Source organism: Gasterosteus aculeatus, chromosome 1 (assembly GCF_964276395.1).
Source record: "Gasterosteus aculeatus chromosome 1, fGasAcu3.hap1.1, whole genome shotgun sequence".
Taxonomy (NCBI): domain Eukaryota; kingdom Metazoa; phylum Chordata; class Actinopteri; order Perciformes; family Gasterosteidae; genus Gasterosteus; species Gasterosteus aculeatus.
Genome location: NC_135688.1, coordinates 16,737,535 through 16,756,081, shown reverse-complemented (window position 1 = coordinate 16,756,081; position 18,547 = coordinate 16,737,535). Strand labels below are relative to the sequence as shown.

General features: G+C 43.4%; 1 protein-coding gene across 2 annotated transcripts; it reads right to left on the bottom strand.

Moving 5' to 3' along the window:
* Positions 1 to 1,765: 1,765 nt before the first annotated feature.
* bbc3 (BCL2 binding component 3) lies at positions 1,766 to 10,490 on the bottom strand. 2 transcript variants are annotated; one of them, XM_040186899.2, is made up of 4 exons: positions 10,137 to 10,490; positions 8,692 to 9,091; positions 5,553 to 5,758; positions 1,766 to 3,822 (listed from the first exon to the last, which is right to left on the bottom strand). In XM_040186899.2, the coding sequence occupies exons 2-4, from the start codon at positions 9,077 to 9,079 to the stop codon at positions 3,727 to 3,729; spliced, it is 690 nt and encodes a 229-aa protein (XP_040042833.2). In that variant the 5' UTR covers positions 9,080 to 9,091; positions 10,137 to 10,490; the 3' UTR covers positions 1,766 to 3,726. The 2 variants fall into 2 exon arrangements, with proteins under 2 accessions (XP_040042833.2, XP_077963496.1); XM_078107370.1 differs by lacking the exon at positions 1,766 to 3,822 and adding an exon at positions 4,499 to 5,003 and having other exon boundaries at positions 10,137 to 10,438.
* Between the last annotated feature and the right edge of the window lie 8,057 nt (positions 10,491 to 18,547).

Below are 18,547 nucleotides of genomic sequence, written 5' to 3'. Positions count from 1 at the left end.
AGTAGTTCTGATGAGCGTGTGAAGAACAGATAGACAGACGGAGAGAGATCCGTCGTTTTATAGTTGGATGTAAAGATTAGTTGGGCTACAACTCAGTTCTTCTCAATCATAAAAAGGTAATCCGAAGAAGAACACATCTGAGAAGCCGGGAAAAGCAGATGTTTAGCATCTTTGCCTCCGACTCATCTGACTCATCTGACTCATCTGACTCATCTGACTCATCTGATTGTCCAATCAATGAATTAACTGCTACAACAGATGTAAGCAAAACATATTAGAAATACAAAGAAAAGGTCCAAAATGAAGTCAGATGAGGCTCATTGAGGGTCACAGACCTTTCTTTTCTGTAACCGTAACTCTCTAACCGTAACTATTTTTGAATTGGCAGTTATGTGCATGTTGTCTTTGTTGTCTGTTTATTTTTACATAAAACCAGATAGTAAATGATAAAAAAAGAAACATTTTGAGGTGAGTCGACAACATGCATAACACAACAACAATGGACAACAACAACGCATCCACTGGGCAGTACCGGGGTTATTCAAGGCCTCTGTAAAGCATCAAAACACGCTCCGTCTTTCACCAGATTGTCATGATGACCACCAGTGTAAACACTTGTGATGCGTCTGTGTGTGTCTGCATCTGTGTGTGAGCGACCTTGTGTCGGCTAATCCCTGGCGCTCTCCAGATGTGACGGAGACCACAGCGCTGTCTGACGTCCAATGTCACGCATGGCCAGAGGGCTGCTGCTCCAAAGCCCAGACAGCCGGAAACATCTGTAAACATCTGCCAAACCAATAAGCTGCCGCTGTCCTCGCCCGAGAGGGCCGTGATCGCAGAGGGACATTTACACACCAGTGTGTTCCTCCTCAAGTAGATCTAACTCATCATCTTACTCCTGCGGCTTTGAGAATGTGTTTATTCGTTTGATTTATTTCTCTAACATGTGGAGCCTCTCTTAGTAAAATGAATTTGAAGGTTTTGTTAATTGGGGCGGCACGGTGGCGTGGTGGTTAGCACTGTCAGCAAGAAGGTCCCGGGTTCGATTCTGCCCAGAGGCCTTTCTGTGTGGAGTCTGCATGTTCTCCCTGTGTCTGCGCAGGTTTCTCCTCCCACAGTCCAAAGACATGCTCTGAAACAGGTTGATTGGGGACTCTAAATTGCCTGTGAATGGTTGTATGTCTCTGTGTTAGCCCTGCGATTGGCTGGCGATCAGGGTGAACCCTGTCTATCACCCGAAGTTGGCTGGGATGGACTCCAGCCCCCCTGCAACCCTGTGTGCAGGATAAGCGGTTTGACGATGGAAGGATGGATGGTTTCGTTAATTGGGTTTCTGTAACCACATTTGGAAGGATAATATGACAACTTTATATATGCATAATTTGCAGTTTATATTAATTAATTAATGTGTTACGATAATTTTTAGTTTAGATTAATATTACAAAATAAGAAATAAACTGCTTAATTATGTATAGTGTGTATGTACTTTTAAAAAATAGGTTTGGGATTTCCGATGAATAGTTCTGAAACAGGCCAATGTGCACGATGAGACCCTTTGATGGACTAAGCATAAACGGTCAGCACTCGTGCTTCCTTTGTGGTCAGTCTTTCCAGGAGCTAACAGGTGTATTTGTATGTGTATTTGTCATTTAACACGCAGCAAAGGGATCATTTATAAAATCTTCCTGGTGCAGAAAGGTATCATCACATGGGGTGCTCGCGTTACCATGTGAGCTAAACGTTAGAATTAAAACAAACAAGTGAATATAGATTCCTTATCTTTATTGTATAAAAAAGAAAAAAAAGTACAAAATTCAAGTAGAAAGTTTACAATAGAAAAAAGTTGAAAAACAGCAAAAACACAATGCATGTGACGGACAGTGGGGTCAGGAGGGGGGGGGACTGTACCGGGACCACCGAACCTCACCATGTGATGACGGCGACCACGGCCGAAAGCACCGCTGGTGAACCGATCTAAAGAACACGAGTACAGCAGCAGTAAACCAACGTCTGCTGCAGCCGGCCTGGTTCCTCCGGTAGGAACGTGTACATCAGTGCTTTCAGGAATGCACCGCAAACGTACGGGACAGTGTAAATAAGGACAAGTGGGAGTGGTCTCTCCAACGGCCGCAGCCAATCGCTTCTCTGCGAAGGAATAGGTGCACGTTTCAATTCAAATGTTTCCGCAAGTGGAAACGCATCGTTTCAGCAGGTGTAGCACACAGTTCGGAACCAGAAATAATTCAATTTCCAATCACAGGGATTTTAGTTCAGTCGGTATTACGTTTGTGGAAAAAAACAAATATTTTGCTACTTTTCTCATCTGACACACGTGGAAAGCCAATGCATCCAATCGGTTACTCTACAACAAAGTGACGACTTAAATAAATGAGCCGTTTTTTCCATTGCTAGCAGAGGACAAAAGTTCCAAATTCTCAAAATCTGGTTTCATTTAAATAAAATATGATTCTACTTTTCCACTTTTAACAAGTAGTGCAACAGTTTAACTTCCATATTATTCCATCTCTGTTTTAACAGGTACAACTCAGGTACAATACAAAATACAATACAAAAAAAGAGCTACGTCCAGGCTCCAGTCCTAAATAAATTATGCTCTATAACAGAGCAACATCTTCTCCCAAAACTAAAGTAAAAGGTAGGGGGGTGTTATTTCACAAAAACATCATCAAATACTTTTTTAACAATCAAAAGATCCAGATTATATATTTTTTCACTTTCTCAAATCCACTGGATTCAAATTCAAACTTTTGCCGAAGGCCACTCAGAAAAAACGATCACCTGAACACGGTGAACCGGGCTCGCCTTCATAAGTACTTTTTATTTATTTGATTTATTTTCTGCATTAGTTAAGATCTTCCCAAAGAGAATTTGAAACAATCGAGAAACCTTAAAACACTGTTGACGTGGGCGAGGGGTGAGAGGGGGGGCAACACTGGCAGTGGTGAGTGGGGGAATGTACAGTGGCCAAATGTGTGGCGGGAGATTTGCGCGGCGTCTGTGCTCAGACGGCCTCGTCACAGCATCTCAATTTTAACGCGAATGGCAGCTGCAGACAGAAGCATTTGCAGTGGTTGTGTGCGTTTCTTTAAACGTGCGTTACTGTCCTTGTTTTGGAGATTAGCGCCTCACTGGAGAGGAAAAGGCACGAGGTGCGATGGAGCCGATCGGTTCACTCTGTGGGAGATGTCACCCTTTTATTCCCCGCCACGCCAAAACAGCGTCCAGTTTCACAGTTTGTTTGACGGGGACGGCAGACACGGATCAACTCTTTTTTTTTAAATTTCATTTTTACATAATTAAAAAGAGGAGTTGGAGAAACTTCATCGATTTAAAATCATATGACAGAGACGTGTCCTCCAGAAGGAAAATGGTGTCTAATATTACAGCTGAATGAAAATGCAAGAGGTCAAGAGGAAAAGACAACTTCAAATCCGTTTTCCCATTTTGCCCTGAATCGCAATAAACACAACTTGTTTGTTTGACCCGTGTCTCCCGTGCTCTCACACGCACGCACGCAGCGCGATTTTACAAAATATACACGTAGGAATGTGTCCGTCAGCTGCAGTCCGTACCAGCAGACTCTGCAAAGGCGCTTTTCCATTCCAGGCCGCGCCAGTCCTCCGGGTCCAAACGACCAGCACAGCCCCCCCGAATGTATGAAGTCGCCACGGGGCCCGGGGGAGAGGGCGGACGAGGCGGTCGTCTCTACGTCAGCCTGTAGAGAGTTCCCAGAGTCTGGGTGATGAAGGTGAGGAGTCCTCGGCAGGCGTCCCTCCAGTCTTGCCAGTGGGGGGCGGCGTGCTGTAGAAGGGGGGGGAGGGGGGTAGAAAGAGATGTCAGTTCACAAGTAGAATTACCGCCGCTTGTGCAAAATGTCACCACTTTGATGTGACCAGAATTTGGTGTTTTTTCCCTATCTGGTTTATAAGTTTCAAGTTTTCTCTGACGCAGGTGCTCGTCACGTGTTCAAGGACCATTGGCAAGATGGACTTCTGATGAAAATGTGGGGTTTTACAGCTCGAGGCCATGATAAACGGTGTAGTCATGGCTATTGTTTAAAGAAAACACGTTCTCCTTTTCTCCCCTTCAGAGGGTTAAGTCAGTTTTACTGTCACGGTCCTCACGCGTGAAACAGCTGGCTGCGCTGCTGTGGTATTCCTGAACACCAGCCAGGTTAAAATAATTACCATAATAATGACAACCTGGGGGAACGGGGGGGGGAGAAAAGCAGATTCAAATTGCTTTCTGGTTGAACCAGAGGAAACATGGTGTCATGTTTGGTTTGCGGAGTGAAGGGCGAGAGAGAGAGAGATGGAAGTCAGCATGGTGGCCGTTTATGAGTCACACACACACACACACACACACACACACACACACACACACACACACACACACACACACACACACACACACACACACACACACACACACACACACACACACACACACACACACACACACACACACACACACACACACCCTTCCTTGTTGTTCCAAACTGCTCGTTTTAGAAAACGGGTTTTTTCTAAATCCCCCTCGGGGAATCCAGTATCTGTCTGTCTGCACGCGCGGGGTCAATGAGGTCTGAGGAACCTGCTGAACCAGTCTGCAACGGGCACTGTTACATCCTCCTGAAGGGTGAGTCAAGACTCGGTGACGTCGTCTTTGTTTGTGTGCACAAGGCGGGCGGGATGGTGAAGGAGAGAGAGAGCGAGAGCAGCGGGGAGGTGTGTGTGTGTGGGGGGGGGGGGGGGAGGGGGGTTCTGCCAACTCCTCACGCAATCTAGAGGACAGAGAGAGGGAGGGCTGGTATAGAGCCGTGACAATAAAAGGAAAGAGGTGGTCAGCAGTGGAGAACCATGCTGTCATTTGATCTGGGAGTATTGTTTTAGTGTCTCGTGTCGTTTTTGGTTGTTTGCTATTGTGCGAATAAAGTTATTAAATCCATATAGAGGGTGGAGCAAGAGGGTTGAGGACGGAAACTAAAAGAGAAGGGAAAAATGGGAGATGGGAGAAAGGAAGAGTGAGAGAAGACAAGGAGGAATATTAATGATTCTGTATGAAAACCTTTTCTTTGTCTTGAGAAAATTATTAAAGAGAAAAGAAAGGAGGCAGCGAGCCTCTTCAGATTAAAAGTAGTTTAAGTTAAGATTGAACAATAACTAAAATGGCACCGAAATTGGCCTCACGGCTGTCAGTGACTCACTCTCTCACCCAAGTATTGATTTGTCCCCAGCAGCCCCCCCCCACCGCACACACAGCCACACACACGATGAGTAGAGCAGAAAAAACAGCTATTGTTGTGTCCAAAGTAATGTTGTTAGGAATTAACTGGGATTATGCCTTATAGAATAAACTGCATTAATAGTGCAACAAAGTTCATCATAGGCTTTTTGGGAAATCACTCTGGATGGGTTCATCTTTCTACACTAGGTTAATCTTTTCTTGTACACATATTAACTTGTGTACATTAAATATAAATGAAATACACTATAAAGTGCACATGGAAGCACGGAGCCCTGCCGTCTTACCGCTCTGTGGAGGACTGTGGTGTTGAACTCATCTCCAATGGACCTCAGCTGGTCGGCTACTCTCCTGACTTCGCTCTCCTGCGCCGCCTCTCCTCTGGGGGCCGCGCGGCGCAGGAGAGCCCCGGAGGGGAGCTCGTTCTGGGGCAGCAGGTCCGGCAGAGGCGCCTGACGGCTGGAGGTGTCCTGGCACTCGTCTCTGTGCGATGCTGGCGCAAAATGAAAACGTTTAAATTAACGTATAGAACAAGACACAAACAAAGAAAAAAAAAGATTCATAAGTCCCCCATTTTATTTGTAACATTATTGATTCGCCCTTTGACTTTCATGTACGAGGAGACATAAACGGCGTCCGCTAATAGCCTCCCTAGGCTCTAATAAAAAGTTGTGGAGGGGAGAGGAGGGGAGGGGAGGGGGCGGTATCTGTGCACACACAGTCACACATGCGCAGGCTGTATAGGTCCGGGCTGCCACGGCAACAGAGAGACCAGACACGTCCAACAACACGCACAATATCGTACACAGACTTGAGCTGAAATCCTCGCTTTCGTGAATAACATACTTAGATTGAATAACCAAGAATAGCATCATGAGACTGATAAACTATGAAAAACATACATAGATAGAAAACCACACAGGTGAAAATGCTGTGTGAACATGCAGGTTTTTGATTGCACGAAGAGAAAGAAAAGACACTTTGAGGGTTTATCATATTTGATGCAGAAAAATACGGCAAATAGTTCTTGCGGTTTGCGGTTGTTTAGTTCTGTGGCCACGCACATATTTCTTAAGGAGCTTGATCTGGTGACTTATTTTCCTCCTAATGGAATTTGGGAGAGTAATCTCTTAATCTGCTTAATAAGTCTGGTATAGAGAAGTACTGAATGCGGGTGTGTTTGTTGTGTTTACAGACTTGTGTTTTGTATTTTTGTACAGGCAGACAGATACCTGCACCTTCTGTCTAGCCTCTTCAACGTGACAAACAGGCCACAAGCTACGAGAGATATTCGGATGTTATGTTTAAAACAATTAACTAGCTTCTTTTACATTTGTGTGAACACATTTGTTGTGTCATCCTGAATTATTTAACTAAACCAAAGCACTAAACACATCTTCTATATTCACTTTTATTTCATAATTTATTTTTATATGTAAAACAAAACATTTGTGAACTTTCAAAATACTTCACAGATCTAATTTAATATTAGAATTTTAATTGAAAATGTTCTACTCACTCAAGACGGGAGTAATCTTATCATTTCCTTATTTTATATGTATATTACATTGCATTCAATTTCAATTTCTTCTGCACTGTGTGGTTGAGAATACCAGTTCTGTGGAAGATAATCAGATGTCCTGTCCAACCGTGCTACTACACTCTTTTTTGGACTTTGGACCCCTGTCTCTGTGCCCATGGCAGCCACAACCCTAGTTGCCAAAGAAACGGGCATCCCTGGCAAACACAGCCTCTGCGTTGCTAGGAGGATTTACGGCTGATCCTTTAAAGATGCAGGTGACTAGACAGAGACGGAGAGAGAGAGACAGAGACAGAAAAGAGAGAGCGGTAGAAAAAGACAAAACAAATGGGGAAACCCTGGCTTGTTGCCAAGGTAACTCTGAGGCAGTGCTCGCAGAGACGTCTGCACGCGATTGGCTGGAAGGGTGGGGGGCTGAGCCTTGATAGGGTGCACGGAGGAAAGCGGGTGGGGCTTGGAGGAGTTGAACCTGCCCGTTTCATTGGCTGACAGACGGACAAGGTGATAGAGATCCTGTGAGGTAAATACGGGGAGGCAGGAGAACATTGATTGGGGTTGATCTCATCTTCACACCTTCACCCCTCTCCGGTGTTCATGTGAGCGCTGCCCCCCCCCATGCTGAATGTATCAGAAATGACTGATATTCATTTTACTTCTATGATATCGTAAATATAATTGTTATTATCAATTTTAAAAATACATTCATGGGACTTATTTACTTAATTGATTATTGATGTGTGTCCTTTTTTTGAAATTACGTGCGTCCTTGATAAATAGTAAAGCACTTTAAGTTGCATTTTATGTCAAGCTTTTTCCTAAATAATTGTATTGGTTTGTTATCATTCTAACAAAATGTGCTAATATTCATCGCCTTTTAAATAACAAATAAAAAACACTGTGACAGGCTGTCATCTGACGGATTAATAATTTATTGATAAACTAGGTTGCTGATTAGCGACCAGAACAATTTGCTTACTACCTCACAAGATAACAGGACGACTGACTGCTTGCCTGTGTGATTAGTAGACTTGACTGATGAGCCTGATTGACAAACTGTAAGACAAACTGAACCAAAATAAATGGCTTCAAAGTGAGCGGCCACATTGAGGCACAAGTCACTGAGTGGCTTGACTTTGTGCTGCCTGGCCGAGGGCCGGAGCAGCAGGAAATGCAGCAGATTGTCTGTGTGCTGCAGAGGAGGACAAGTCTGAACATGCCCGAGATGCACAGCTGACCTGCAGCTGAGAGGGAAGGGGAAGGGAGGTGGGGTGAGGGGGAGGGAGGGGAAGGGAGGTGGGGTGAGGGGGGGGATTGATCTTTTTTCATTGTTACAAATCTGTCACAACACAGTGGTTTGGTGCCAAAAAGTAAACCTGCCTTTCCTGTGCCGCCACCTGAATTTCCCTTTCTACAGGCTTCCAAACATCCCCCCCCCCGCCCGCAGGAACACTCAAGTCCAGCCCAGAGGGGAATCACTAGCCAACGGCGATGTTTGCAAACATGCATTAATGGCGTAAATTGATCATTTAAGAGCTTTTTCAGCGTTAATTCTCCAACGTATAAACAATCCTTAAGAGCACCAGCTACTTTAATACCACACTTTGAAAATATAGAGCTGTCCAAAGGTAGTTTTAGCATTTATTTTTTCTTCTTGTCCCAAGACGCAGCAGCACCGTGTCCCTGTGACTGTTATAACGTGTCTCGCCACCTGCCCCGCCAACAGTGACCAAACCCCACAGACACATTGACGTGGACCAGTGGAAAGGGGGATTGAACCGCCAATTCTCCGATTAAAGGACAAACCTGCTCTCCTACTGAGCCACAGTCATGACCGCATGCGTTAGACACACTTGTTTTTTAACTATAAGTGGATGCTATTATGTTACCTGACCGCTCTCCTGTGAAGGCACTGGGTGCTCCCACCCCGCCACCGCCACTCCCTTCCCCCGGATTACAGAGTGACGAATGTGGCGCCGTGGCCGATGATGATGACGCAGGTGACCGCTGGGGAGTTCGGGTCTCGTCCTGGTCATCCGGGTGGGGGTAAGGCAGCGGGCGCGACATGTAGAAAGCCTGCAGAGGTTGCGGCTGTTGGTGCAATGCACCGCCCGCCCCAGTCCCAGAGCTGAAGGTGCTGGTGGTGGTGAGCAGGCCGGGACAGTGATAGAAGGGTCGGGGCAGCTCCATGCTGCAGGTATGGTGGTGAGGAAGAGGGTCGTTTCCTCCTCTTCCTCCGGTTTCCCCAACGCTCTCGATTGTCTCTGCGCGGGCCATCTCAGTAGTAGACTGAAACACACACATAGACAGGCATGCCCCGCATGTAAATAAATAACTTCACGCCCACTCAGCTGCTTTTAACCTCCAAACTGAATCATTCTTCAACTCCTAAAGTGCTTCTCTCACAAACTACAGACCCAGATAATAAAAACCAAAAGCAATACAAAAATGCTGATTGTTTTGGTGAATGATGTGTGCAGACCAAACATATTAAATACTTAAAACAAAAAATATTGAAGAACTGTTTTTAAGAATATTTATTCAAATTGAATGGTAATCTATATTCACAATGAATACTAAATGAGTAATAATCATTTAAAAAAAATATACCGAGTAGTGCACGGTAAACATCTTAGATGTATAAATTCATAAATAAAAAGCATAAATTAATTTAGCAGCATTGTTTTTGTAGGTGTTCCTCTAGCGGCCGCCAGGGGGCGGTCCTCGTTAGAGCGCGAGACCTGTTTACAAACAGTCCGAGCACGAGGAAGCGGACACGCGCACACAACGCAGAGAGGAGGCTGAGACGCGGGGAACTGATGACATGAAACATATCGGCTCCAAGCAGATCAATGCGTGGATAATCAACAAAAAAACGTGATTATGAATATAAAATACAACCAAAAAGCGTCCGAATAAAAATGAGAAAAGTAGTGGATGTAAAATAGCCGTTAGGCAAACGGATATCCCTCCTTGAACCTCGAAAATGAAACGATAAAATCCTTAATTTATTCATATTTTAACTAATGGACGCTTTTTTGGAAAATTTCCACTGATCCTTCAGACACATGCTGCCGCGAAACTAATTAACGCATTTCACGTTTCTGAGTAGCAAAGCCCATCAGTTCTGTCCCACGTTTCTCCGCACATGTTGTTACATTTCTGTATCAAACAAGTCAAGACTAGTCTGACAGATTAAATGAAATGCACCAAACGCAAGCCACAGACCATCTCTATAATATAGACAAGTTACCCAGTCGATACTGAGGTCGACCCTGCAGAGGTCCTGCGCGGCGGACCGATGAAGCCGCCGCGGCTCTCCGGTGGTTCTTACCCGGGCTGTCTGCTCCGTGGTGCGGCTGTTTGCGGGTCAGAAACCGGCCGTAACAGGTGGACATCAGAAGGGACACCACACGACGGTGTTAAAAGTCCACTCCGGGGAAAATTTGTCATTCCATGTCAAGTTTCGTCGTTTATGAATGTTTTGGTTCTGATTTTCTGTTATATTAACCCATCAAAACAAAATGATAGCGACAAGTTGTGGAAAATAAAGAGGCTGTGGTGCGCGGGGATCGTCTCTCCTCGGTCTGAGCGAGCTGCTTCTGCCTGAAGGCTATTTGTAAACGGAGAAGAAGAAGAGCTCACGTCCGGTCAGACTTTTCAGGATAAAACCCAAAGTGAACCTTCATTGACACCAGTGGGAGGATGATTGCTTTTTGCTGTTGGTTGTTAAAATGTTTTTCAGTAAAGATCAGCTGACATTTAAACACCCCTTCTGAATAAATTATTCACGCATGCTTCCATTCATAATGCTATGAAAGTGTGCCCATTACTTGGTCAATAGTTTACACATCACACAAAACAACCATTTTTTATGAACAGGTATATTATTCATACTTCTTTCATTTGTGTTTATGTTTCTGGATGTGTACAGTTCTTGCTTTTTATTCTCACCACTCTCTCTTACAAATACATGAGTTAATTAATTTGTTGAGACAGTCAAAACAAATGCATGAATCAGTGTGAAAAATGGGTAAATTGAAGACATGAAGATGACCTGGGCATTTTGTGTGCCAGAAATGTGCACATTATCAGTTTTGCAAAAGACCATATTTACATTTTGCATTATATAAACTATACAAAATGTCCACCTTATAATAATTCCAAGCCAAACATAACCATTAGAAACTACACATGCGGGCTTGATTTATGTGAATACAATCCAGTCCGTTTATCATCAATCATTGTTCACTAATATAAACAGTGATTTTTAAAACCAGTTAAATATGAATCGCGACTCCTTTTAAAGTGCTTTTATTTTGATGGCTGAATCCCACAGCTATCTGGCTGAGATGACTTCCGCCACCTCCACAACAAGCGCTGACATGATCCCTGACAGGATGCTGCTCTCTCACTTTCTCCACCTCGCTCTCTCTCTCTCTCTCTCTCTCTCTCTCTCTCTCTCTCTCTCTCTCTCTCTCTCTCTCTCTCTCTCTCGCTCTCTGTCTCCCTCTCTTTCAGTTTGCTCCCCTGCTGTTTTGTATTTATAACAACCATTTTTTATATTCGCTATTTTCTAGTTACATATATATTTCCAAGTCTGTCTCTGGCTGTCATCTCAGTCCAGCAGACTCTTGTAAATTAAACACTCAGCTTGTAGTTAATGATCTCCACATCCTGTATTTTCTAACTTTTTATTTCTGATCTCAGGACACAAGCCATTTCCTCATCACGTGACACTTCCACACGGGAATCAACAACACACACGCACACCTAAACACAGACACAAACTCCTCCCCCCAGCTGGCTTCCCCTAATTTCGTTCACAGTTTGACACATCTGCAGCAGCAGCAGCAGCAGCAGCTGTGAACTAAGACAATGCGAGCCTGGGTGGAGGGGAGCTGACTCAGCTTTTCCCTCTTGGGCCGCTCTAGGATTTTGTATATGTATGTGTAAACAAGGTTATTTACATAAAATAAAATCGTTAGCTCATTCACTCATTCACATTTTAATGCATTTGGTGTACCTACAGTCCTGTGCTACCAGCGACTCAGTATTTACTGTTGACAAACTCTGATTCCAGGCCAAATCCTCCACTATTTATAAGGACTGTATCTGAAATTGCGACAATGAAGCGTGCAGATTTGCGTGATGTCTGTTTTGATCCTAAAGAGATGATCATCTGTGAGTTATAATCTTTCTTTAATAAGGGTCATAATCAGCAACAGAGGTGGAAGTATATCCAGATATCTTACTTCAGCTGAAAGTAAAAACGTCTGCATTCTGAATCTTCAGTATCAGCATCAAAGTACCAATAGTAAAAATACTGTATATATTGTATCATGTTGCATTATTTAGAATCATGTGCATTATATTAATGGATTATAATCATTACTATTCATTTTCATCACATCAATGTTTCAGCTGATAAATGCTGAGCTGATTTCTTAACCTGTAACGATACATCATTATGTTGGTCTATGTTTGTGCTTTGATAAATCTTTAAAGTAACTAACTTTAAATGTAGCGGAGTGAAGTATACCTCAAAATTCTCACACACTTTCAAGGTAACGTAATCTCTTGCAATCTTTGGGGGGAAAACCTGAAATTGACAACGAACACAAACACACCAAGGATTTACAAAGGGCACTACAATAGGATCAAATGGGATCAGCTCACCTTTTCAGTGAGGACTTTGCAATCATGGAGGAAGTGAGTGTGAGAGGAAGAAGACGGGAGAGAGGACACGTACAAAGACAGGCATGACAGGGAGAATTATGTGATATGGATGAGGAAATGACCAGAGGAGACAGAGTTGACACACATACAAGTCATGCGCCAAACTCAAAGGTTTTCATCTTTAGAGCAGGAATAGCCACGATTGTGCAAGCAATCCCCAAAAATGGTAACACTCACACAGTGAACATGAATGTTTTGTATTTTAAGAATACATAGAATTTGAATCTGCTCCAGTGAACACATCATTTGTTGCGGAGGCACGGATGTTGTGGTTCAGACTTTCTTGCATTATTTGTTGGTTAGAAAGATGAAAGACTTTTAATAAGAAAACTTTTTTTTGTATCTTTCTCTTTGGCACCAATGCTAGAATAAGACGTCATGGGTGATCTGTATGATGCTTCTTTAGTTTCATTCCTTCTTCTGAATGGTGTCAGGTCCAAAAGTAGATGAAAATACAGAACGGCTTCCTAATTAAGGCAAAGACCAAAAACGTTTGTGTTGTAATTAGATTCTGTCTGACGTGATTGTGATCCACAGGTGTTTTTAACTGAATCTCTGAGCTCGATAGAAAACGAGCTTATGCCAATTTCAAATCTCTCAGATCATTGTCTTTTGGCCACGGCAACTCGATGGCATTTTTGAAACACTTTGTCATCCTAACATTAAGCATTGAGCAATATTTTGTCATTTCCTAATAATTCAAACAACATTATTTTGAGTCAAATGTGTTCATGAGTGAGAGTGTAACGGAAAGTGTGCATGCTTGTGTATGTGTGTGTGTGTGTGTGTGTGTGTGTGTGTGTGTGAGTGTGCATCTCTTTGTGTGTCCAAAGCTAATCTGGCATACTGCTGCTGCAAACTGCTCGGTATCTTTTGGGGAGGCTGTTATGGCTGCATGCTGAAGGACCACTTGCAATTGCAGTGACTCACACAATTCACACTGCCTTTTATTGTGCTGTGCCACTACCTGACTCATTCACTCTCTCTCTCTCTCTCTCTCTCTCTCTCTCTCTCTCTCTCTATATATATATATATATATATATATATATATATATATATATATATATATATATATATATATATATATATATATATATATATATATATTCATCATATAAACATATGTATACATTGTCTATATATAGCGTGTGAGTGAGTGAGAAAAAAAGTGAGAAACCTGCAGCAACAACAGCAGCCTAATTGTTCAAGCTTTTACACCCTCTCTGGTCTGAAAATCCGGCATAACATTAGCATCCCAATTGACTCAAGACACCCCCGCTGTCTTGACCCCCGACCCACAGATCATTGTCTCTTGGCCACGCCCCCTCAGCTGCAGGGCAGGAGACGAGGCTGCTCGGCTTAACTGCGGGGTTGGTGGGTGTTTAATCGGCTGGAAATGGCAGCTTGTCTTAAGAAACCCCCTCCACACGCACGCACGCACACACACACACACTCACATACACACACGCACGCGCGCGCACACACACACACACGAACTTCCTCCAGCAGCAGATTGATTCCCACCCCTCTATTTGGGGAGGGGGTTGTGGGTTGGCTCTCAGGTACATGCCCAGGCGAACATCCTCTGCCAGCGTTGAGGCGGACACACTTAGCATGACATGTGGCCAGCGGTTAGCCTGTAGCGACTGCATAATGAATGGTAATGGCACTCGGGATGGTCCAAGAAATTGTTACACTAGAACAAGTAGGTGTTAATATATAAATTGTATTTCTGTTATCGGCTCAGCATCATCACTTGGGTCTGAAAACACCATAATATACATAATCTTTGGAAATACCAATAATATAAATAATTACGTACTGTGACAAAGCCCATTCTAACCAGCTGTCCCATTATATTCAGCCAGGACTCAGAGTCTTTTTTGACACAACGTTAAGCAAAGTGTCGTTCATTGTTCTGTTACTAATGACAACTAATGATGTTCATGTGTACCTGAAGGTGTGCACGTGGGGTGTGCGTCTATCTGTCTGTCCACAGATAACCTTCCAAACTGCATGTTCAAGGACCTCTCGTGGTTGCAGTGACGCGCCTTTTATCAAAACACCTTTTATTGTTTGTTCTCTACTGCCATTGACGGCCTTCCGACTCCTCACTACTCTTAGCTGGCCCCGGTCCGGGAGGGGCCGCACGTGGTTACACAGCTCAGTGCGTCTGCACTGCCTCTCAGCCGCTGCTCAGTTGGGGGGGAAAAAGGGCGCTGATTTTTATTGTTTTGTAGCGTGTGGGTTAACAGCTAACGGGACGACTGTGCACACGCTGGTGAGCGCATCGTAGCCGCACACAGAGGACAAAACGCCACACACAGTCAGAGACATGCTTATTTTGGTTCTTATTTTGTACTGGGGCATCAACGTCACGTGTACACATGGATTGTAGCGTAAATAAGTGCCCCTTACGGTGCTACCAATTGTGGCTTGTATCTATTCAAATAAACATTACAGCCGTGGTTATGCAAATACAGATTGAAGAGATCTGCACTCCACTGTGGGCATCGGTTTAGGTTTTCATATTGACCCTTCTCTGTGGCCGCGTCTTTTCCCACCAATAAGGACGTTGGTGTTGAGATCAGCTCTGATTGATTATCTTATTTGAAATTGGTCTTATTTGTGAGATGCTCAGATCCTGATTGTCTTTATGTAGATTTGCGCTACAGGAGACACAAAAAGTAGAGGCCAAAGGGTCAGTCACACATCAGCACCCAAAACACCTGCTGATTACAATGGGTGATGCTTCCCGAGATGATGTCACACTCCGGGTGTTTGGTTCCAAACTGCATCGGCGCGCGCACGTGTGTGTGTGTCTGTAAGCGCATATATGTAACCTGAGTGCAGCTATGCAACCAGAGAGACGTGACGGCACCAGATAAGGTGAACACACAGCTCTCTGACCCTGTCTCTGGGTTTACCTGCATCTTCCTCTCTCTCTCTCTGTCTCTCTGTCGCACACTTGCACACACACACACACACACACCGCCAAACACACCCTGTCCTCCTCTCCCTGATATGTCTGATCTATAAACCTGCAGCTGCGATAAGCATGTAAATAATACCTGGCGCCTCGTGTCTAACTTCTGCAGTAGAACCAGTCAACTCCTTCCTCCCCCTCTCTGCCCTTTCGGTCCCTCCAAATAAATGTTTAGTCATAATGCCTCCCAAAGCAAATAAAAAAACATTTTTATTCTCTCAATATTCAGTGGAAACTCTGAAAGATCTCTCTTTCAATGATTCCACGAGTGGAAAAACCTTACGCTTTTAGCTTTGAGTCGATGTTCCCTCCTCATGCATCAATTCTGCTCTCGTGATTTGAATACAAGAAATTTGTTTAAAATCCAGACGGTTGTAAAGACATCGAGTTACACATGTGACAGAGAGTGAGGTCATTGTGTCAATAGGCAAACACCATATTTCACTTATGGCAAACACAATCTTGGTTTAATTTTCATACCTTTGTTTGCGTTTTTGAGAAGAACATATGTGTATGTTATTGTATAGGTGTATCTATTGTGATTTGAATAGAGATTTTTCATTATATTTGATTTGGGGAAAACTAATTTAAAAACTGAAAAACGGTGAGCTCCGCGTTGTTTTTCTCAGTTTCTGAAATTTTGCAATTTTTAAGTATATCAGTGGAAATCAGTGTGGTGTTTGTTGACATGGACGCTGCCTCGCCGGCAGGTGAGACGAGTCCACAACAAGTGTGCGTGTCTATCGGTCTATATGGTAACCAAAACAGAAGGCCTCAGCATGTGTCCCTGCAACTGAAAGCCGAGCCAGTGTTTGGGTTGCTACAATGACATCATCGGTTTCACCCTCACCTCCTCCACATGTCAGCCTGCTCCTCCCCCCTCCACGCTGGCAGCCTGTTTAGAAACATCTGAACAGGGAGGGGGGTAGGGCTGCCAAATCCTGGTTCCTGGGGCAATTCCTTGTTTTGTATTCTGTTGTTGTCCGTGATTAACACACACATGCATCAATGTGGATGGATGTCGGAATGTTGGGTTGCTAAAGTTAGCTCAAGGGCACCTCAGCAGTGACCAGGAGGTGAACTGGCATCTCTCCAGCTACCAGAACTTCAGTTCCTTCCTGCAGACTGAGCTCCAGCTGCCTCAATCCTTACATTGTTACGTCACTACCTCATGCCTCTTTTTAGTCATTTAAACTAATAATTAATATATTGAGCCTCTCTTTTGACTCCTCCAATGTCTCTTATTTCTTATTTAACCTGATGCTCTGAGCAATATTTTAATACAGAAAATATATTTGCGTGAATGTAGTTTTTATTTTCATCCTTTTATTCCATTTGTATATTCTATCCTTCATAGTTCTGCCTGCCCTCTTTGTTCCTTCAATCATGCCTCAATCCTTCCATCATTTTATCTTTGCACCGAAATCTTAGAGAGAGACACAGTTGTGTTTTATGCCTTCAGTCTTGTTTCAGTTTGAATTAAAAACCTCCACATTGTCTACAATGCCCCTGTGTCTTTTCTTTTGTTGGTGTCTTCATTTGTTTTACCCTTTCTCTTCTCACCTGCATCTTCGCAAATTAACTCCCACTGTTGTTGTGATAATTATCTGCTAAAGAGGCACCGCAGGAGACAACCTGCTCTGTCAGCGGGTGACGAAGCTGCCCGTTAACAGGTGAAGGCAGAGCGATCCCAGTGCTCACTGATACCTTATCAGGTGTATGCGGTAACATTAGGGGGCAATAAAAGGGCTCTGTGTTTGCAACCAGCGATGCGGTGAAAAAAAAGCTCTACTTAGGGACACATTTCATTTATTCAATTTTTCCAATATAAAGGTGACAGACGGACGTGTGGGGAAAGTTTTTGCACATTTACAGCAGCTTGGATGTACCAGAGAAGGTGTCAGGCTTCTGTGGAGGAACAGCATTACCTCATCCTTTGAATAGCGCAGGACAGATGGACCTGGTGTGTGTGTGTGTGTGTGTGTGTGTGTGTGTGTGTATGTGTGTGTGTGTGTGCTTCTGACAGCCCAACAAATCCCTGTTATGATAAGTAGAGTCAACATAGTGTGGTGGAATGTGCATCTGCAGCACATCACGTCGGTTCACACATGGCCTCAGTTCTCTTGCTACACCAGCAACATTTTGGTCTTTTGAATAGAGATATATACTCACAAATACTCTTAATAACGCACATCTAGTTGCTGGTGTTTTCTGGTGAGATGTAAAAACAGGTCAAAAATAAATTGCTAAATTTATTTAGCAACGTGTGGGAGATGTTAGTCATCATTTTCATCAACAGAGAAAAAGAGAAGTAATATGTGTACACACACACACGCACACACTCACACACGCACATATATTATATTATATGAAACACAAAGTTATATGAAAAGACATAACGTACAATATAATACAATAAAATGACAATATGGGCATGCTTCAAGGTGTCGGTGTAGGTATCAGATATCGGAAGACCAGTCAACCTTATGGCTTTTGATGGTGTTGTATCAATGGATTAGAGGTTGTATGTTTAAGTTAAATGACTGTACTAACAAACCAAATGAATGCATTGGAAAGTAACTGTGAATAACTGTCCTCTAGTACTACAGTACAGTACATCCCTTGTACTTTTTTTCCACTTAAACTGCTATTCCATTAAATGTCAGCGGCAGATACTGAACTTTTTATTTGATAACATACATTCTTTTTATGGATTAAGATTAATAAAAATATATATCAACTAATGAATTATAATAGAGTATCGCTGTAGATTTATAAAAGGTAAGAAAAGTACATTTTGATGCTAGTATTTTGAACGTCTATTATTTGAAGAAACAGAATTGTGTCTTATAAAGTTGTAAAGGCAGAAAGAAACACTGGGGGAGTAAAGCAGGACAGAGGCCAGACTTCAGGTATTTTACCAAGTCTGCCGGAGGAAAGTTAATGATTTCCCCCCCAAACAGGTGGAAACTCCCGGCGCACGCAGCCTGCGCTGCGTAAAGTCCCTGAATGCTGCTTGT